The sequence below is a fragment of the Orycteropus afer genome, unplaced genomic scaffold (genome assembly GCF_000298275.1).
Source record: "Orycteropus afer afer isolate SDZICR_OR568_19922 unplaced genomic scaffold, OryAfe1.0 scaffold00064, whole genome shotgun sequence".
NCBI lineage: Eukaryota > Metazoa > Chordata > Mammalia > Tubulidentata > Orycteropodidae > Orycteropus > Orycteropus afer.
Window position 1 is genome coordinate 4,827,208 of NW_006921651.1, and position 6,000 is coordinate 4,833,207.

At 40.2% G+C, this 6,000-nt stretch overlaps 1 protein-coding gene across 1 annotated transcript in view; it reads left to right on the top strand.

The window, feature by feature from the left end:
* ARMH3 (armadillo like helical domain containing 3) overlaps nt 1-6,000 on the top strand; it is a 261,984-nt gene that overhangs the window by 133,802 nt on the left and 122,182 nt on the right. The window contains 1 exon segment of the mRNA XM_042780830.1: nt 191-266. Within this exon segment, the coding sequence (XP_042636764.1) occupies nt 191-266 (76 nt within the window).

Below are 6,000 nucleotides of genomic sequence, written 5' to 3' on the forward strand. Positions count from 1 at the left end.
AGGAACACTAAACATGTTATTAGGCCAGTTAAGTAGGATATCCCATGAAAATCGTTCAGTATGTTTTTAACAGAGGATTAGCACAGGCTCAGTAATTGTAATAGTGCTATTCTGAGATTTTTTTTCATTCTTCATATTTGAGTTTTATACCAGAGGTCCTGACAGATCTGTGTTCTTTCCTTCCTTGCAGTCCTGAGGCTTTCTACCAACGCAGGCCAATGGAAAGAAGCAGCTAGCAAAGTGACCCACGCATTGGTTAATATCAGGTACGGAATGAGAATTTCTCTCTTTCAGAGTTCTCTAGCTCACCTTGAGGTTTATTGTACCTTTTTAGGTGGTGTATGTTGAACACCACTACTATTTTAAGCCCCAGTGTCTGTAGGAGTAGAAGAAATTGTCATACTTGATCAAGAAAAGCAGGAGTGCGTGAGACTTTTATTTTGTCATATTGAAATAGTTCAAAGTGCTGCTGTTCTATGAATTTTCTTACCAAGACATGGTCTTTTCAGCTGTCTCTGTTGCCTAAGTGTTTTCTATGAATAGGCCCTCTGAAAGCTTTTGTCTGAAATTTCTTTCTACTGTTCTCCATGACTTAAAGAATGACTCATGGGGATCTGGAATTCTGACATTTTTCTTTCTGTGGTTATTTCTATTTGTGGTAAACAGAGGCAAAGGGAACCCATGGGGCTAGGTCATTTTTGCTTCCCTGTGAAATAGCAAGGCAATTACAGAGTGCTGTATGTATTAGATAAAATTGTGTCAGACATGGAGGTGATCGGGATCTTGAAACACCACTCACTTACAGGAGTGAGCTGTTGGTAGGTGGAGAGGAGAAAGTGCTTTCAGTGTTCTAAAATCTGCTTCTGCGTTTTTCTTGCATTCGTTGCTCCCTTTGTGCCCATGATTTTCTATTTTCCTCAACAGTTATTAAATTGTTCTTGCAAACAATTGAAAAATTAACGTTGAGAAAAAGAGGCAAGCCCAACAGATGGGGAACTTGATTTAGTTCCAAATATAAGCCTTGCCAGACATTCCAGTAATATTAATGCACATTTACAACTTGGTATAGATTTTAATGTTTTACAGAGCTGGGATGCAGGGTTTGTTTCTGTATCTTTCTTTTTTTTTTTGGAAGGTGAAGTGTCCTGCCCCTACAGTGATTTACTACAGGGTTAAAACACCTGAGAACAAAAGGAAAAGTGAAATGTGTGTGAGGGGAGGGCTGAGATGAGAGAGCGTGGGTGTGAAATGTGCTAACAAGATTGCACGGAAGTTGGTCTGCCTTACCTATCCCCAGAGACTTTTTGCAACAAACACAATTTTGTAAATCTGACAGATAAATGCATATCTTCACCAAGCAAATAAACCAGATACTGTGGTGAAGTCTTATGATAAATGTGATTTTCTGTGAGAATTGGGAATTAAAAACTGCCTTCTGCCAAACATCCCTTTGTGACCAAAGGGCACTATGACAAATGTGGGTGCTTGAGTGAAGCATCAGATTCTGGGCCAGAGTACGAAGTGCATATGGGTGTAATTTATGTTGTGTTTATTTATTCATGTATTTACTTAGGCTTTCCAGGCAGCTTCTTTTCATGTGGGGCCTGTTTCCTTGATCACTTTCCTTTATGCTTGCTTTATCTCCTGTTTTGTTGCTCTTCCTTTCAGTGGCTTCTGGCTTGGCTGCTGTCCTTATTCTTCCCAAGGGGCATCAAGCAGCTGATTTAAGCTTTTGGCCTCTTCTTTTTCTGAATAGCCCAGAAAGGATTGGGCTGAACCTTGAACAGATGCCTGTTACTGTGACCTCTTCTTTCTCTTTCCAAACTTGTCAGGCTATACGTTCATTTTCATTCCTCAAACTTTTCTGATTAACTTGTAGAAAATACTTACATCAGCATCCCTGCTTTCAATGAGATAGACTTGGAGTATATGCTGAAAGTATCAAAGACCTAGTTAGTTTTCCCAAGAGATTATTGAAGAGCTGTGTCTGAAGGCTTCTTACCACACCAAGACCACATCAGGGCAGAATACTGGTGATGATAAGCCTACAGAGGTTTCCTTTTTTCCCTGGAAGACAAGCCTTGTGATCTGCTTCTGAAAGGTCACAGTCTTGACAATGCTATGAAGCATTTCTGCTCTGTCCACATGCGGTTGTGTGAATTGAAGTTGACTTGATGACAACTGACAACATTTATTAAGTGCCAAACTTTGTGCTGCTCTTTCATATATATTATCTTCTTTAATCATCACAACTCCATAAAGTAGGTAGTAATATATACTTTTTAAAAATTTACTTTTTACCAGTGAGGAAACAGAGTCTTGAAAACATTATAAATTGTTGGAGGTTCCACCATTGTTGAATGGCAGAGCTGAGAGTTGACCACTAGTTTTGTAATTCCAAGTCCAAGGCTTTTTCCTTCATTCCACAATGTTTCCTTCTATAGAATTGTATCAGGGCCACCATGGTAACATGGTAAACAGAAAACTCAATATGAGATATTGAAAAGAAATTTTGAGTTAGAGAAATTGCATTATTTTTGTCAACCATTTATTATGTGACCTTGAGCAAGTTACTTAATTTCTCTGTGCCTCTTTTCCTCATCTATAAAGTGGGGGTGAAGGTGATATCAACCATTTCATAGAGTGGTGGTTGGGAGGATTATATAACGTAATGTATGGGCAAGCACTTAGTAAACCATAGAATACTGCTTAAATGTTAGTTTTTGTAATCGTCATGTTTCATAATATTTCTTGCACATGATTAGCAGTTTAGTAGTGTGAGCCTTCCTTAGATGTTTCCTATGTACCTCTTCATTTTTCTTTTCTACAAATGTTACCCTTAAAACGTGTTTTACTCTCTTTTGTAGGTAGACCTTGATGGCTTTAGATGAAGGTGGCCCAGGGAGTTTCTTTTGCTGGGGGCAAAAAAGTAGTGTACCAGAGCAGTCTGCATTCTGCTGGACCAATGATAATGAGTGCTACCTTAGGGCCCTTTGCTTCTCCACAAACTTGTGTTGTCCATCCCTCACACTATTAACCTTGGGCGATTTAGAAAATAAGAGCCTGTATCAGAAAATCTGGCCTGCTGAGTGTCCCAGGGATACTGTGGAGTATGTAACTTTTGACCACTCTCTTAGTTCTTTAGTGCTGCTAGAACAAGTGGATGGCTTTAACAATGAGAATTTTATTCTCTCCCAGAAAGCTAAAAGTATGAATTCAGGGTGCTAGCTCTTCGGGAAGACTTTCTCTCTGTTGGCTCACAATTTAAGAGGAAGGTCCTCTTTAAAGTCCCTCAGCATCTGGGCCTGGTGTCCTTTGGAGGTCTCCATGTGTCTTGACATTAGTCTTCCCTCGGGTCCAGGAAGTTCCCAGCACAGGGACCCTGGATCCAAAGGACATGCTCTGCTCCTGGCTATTCTTTCTTGGTAGTAGTACGTCCATGTCTCTCTGCTTTCTTCTCTCTCCTTTTATCTCTTGTAAAATAAAAATTGATATAGGCCACTCCCCAAGGAAACTCCCTTTACATCAGATCAGGGCTGTGACCTGAAGTAAGGGTGCTGCATCCCATCCTAATCCCCTTACACAACTGATTGCGTGATCACATCAGATCACCTTATGGGGGACAATTACATCACTATATAACTGCCAAATTACATCACTGCATAACTTGCCAAACCACTGAGAATCTTGGCCTAGCCACGTTGACATATATTTTGGGGGGACACAACTTAATCCATGACAGCTACCAAGTTGATTACCAAGGATAGAGTTTGGAAAGGCCGCATTTAAATTGTGATGGTGTGCAACATTTGCTTCTGTTGCTTATAAAGATTTTTGTGCTGATCTCACACCTGGGAAGGAATTCTATGGTACAGTGAACAAACTCTGCACCATCTCTCTTGTAGTATTGCCTTTGATAGCCAGGGGAAGGGATCAGATTGCATGTGAAATTTCCAGACCTTTGGAGCTGAGAGTGCCTCCCAGATTGTTTGCTAGTTGATGGTGGCTACAACTTACGTCTTTGGGATCTTCTGGGACACAGTGCACTTATTAATTGCCCTAACACAGTGTCTTTCCAACTGGTGAAGGGCAGCCAAGGTCCTGCAGACCTTTCTGTTCTTTGGAGCTTAGATTGTGACCGTGAAAAATAAAAGCTGTTTGGAGGCCTAAATTTGTTCATGTGTCATTCTCTTTGCTTTTCACTTGTCTTTCTTGGCTTAGTCATGCCAGTTCTTTAATTGTCAAAGTTATTTGTGTTTAAACAATTTGTCTCTCTCTTCCTGTTTGATCCTTCAGCAAGATTCTTAAAATGCTGCTGCTTAGAAACTGCTATTTTTATTGGAACACCTCATGTCCCCAACATAGAGGCCTCTATGTTTTTCCCTCCCATCAAGAGGATGGTTCCATTGCTTTGCCATAAGAAAAATAAAATACTATCGCCTTACCTTTAAGATTCCAGTTGTAAGCATAATTATTGCTTCAGCTGCTTCCATAGATCTTACGGTCTGCAGAGTGAGAATACTCTGACAGATCATATGCCGAGTAGGAAAGGAAACATTTGGGAAGATTTACTTGAAGATTTTTGTGCTAAATATTTCCTGCCGTCTCTTAGCTGACCACCTTAGTGAGAATCTATACTGTGGGAAGATGTCTGTGCTGACTATTAACCTAATTAGTCAAAAGAGAAAAATAAAAATGTTAGACTAAAATCTGACCTTCATTTAACCAAACAACTTTCAGAGTAAGTAATTTGAGGCCCTTAATGAATCTCTTCAAGTTAACATCTTAATGCTTTTTACTTAATGGACATTTTATTACCAATCCAATTCTGTGATTGCTCACAGAAAGAAATAGTGGCTGAATCACTGCAAATAGGTTTTTCTCCTGATCCATAATTTTCTTAAGGTAGGTAAATAGTTGTTGCTCTTTTATTAATGATTCACATGATAAACATAACGAATGTCACTGAATTGTACATATAAAGGATATTAAACAGGCAGACGATTTGTGACATACATAAACTGCACACCAAACCAAAAACCCAAACCTTCTGGTGTCAATTCTGACTCCTAGCAATCCTGTAGGACAGAGTCAAACTGCCCCATAGGGTTTCCAAGGCTGTAATCTTTATGAAAGCAGACTGCTCCATCTTTCTCTCAAGGAGCTGCTGGTGGGTTCGAACCACTGACCTTTCAGCTAGCAGCTGAGTGCTTAACCACCATACCACCTCGGCTACTTTTACCACAAAGGTTTTTTTAGATACTGCTGTGGTTATTGACAAGCCTGGGGTTTGGAATGAGAATTTAGTGCATTTCTGTGTAAGTCTTTCAGTTTGTTCATCCAGTGAGTTTGCCTCTTGCATCCCTGTTTTCTTCATGTTCTTTTTGTTCCAGTGCTGAGTGGTTTTTTTTTCCCTCCCTCTTCCTACTCTGATGGAGTAGTGCCTAAGGCATTTGACTGCTAAAGAGAAGGCTGGCGGTTCAAACCCACCAGCCACTCCTCAGAAGATTGGCAATATACTTCCGCAGAGATATCGCCTCAGAGACCCAAGGAGGGATTGCTATGAGTCGAATCAACTCAACAGCCATGAGGTTTTTTTTTGTTGTTGTTCTTCCTGCTTATATGGTTATATAGTTGTTTTCCTTCACAATGCCCCCCCCCCAAAAAAAAACACCCCTCCTCCTTAAAAAAGGGAAAAATAGGAGGAAAGTTTTAAGTGTACATACAACTCTTGCTGGGAAAACTAAGGAATAAGAACAGATCTCAGAAGCCTTTAGATAAGGGAGTTAATTGAGCATAATACCCTTTGGAATAGGCTGTATATGGATAGGATTCTGAAAATCAAGGAAGATAGGCCTTCAGGCATTAGTCAAGGAGAATACACATTTACCATCATTGCTGAGGGTCTGGTAGCATAGTGCCTAAGGCACTTGACTGCTAACCAGAAGGCTGGAAGTTCAAACCCACCAGCCACTCCTCGGAAGGAAGGTTGGGCAATCC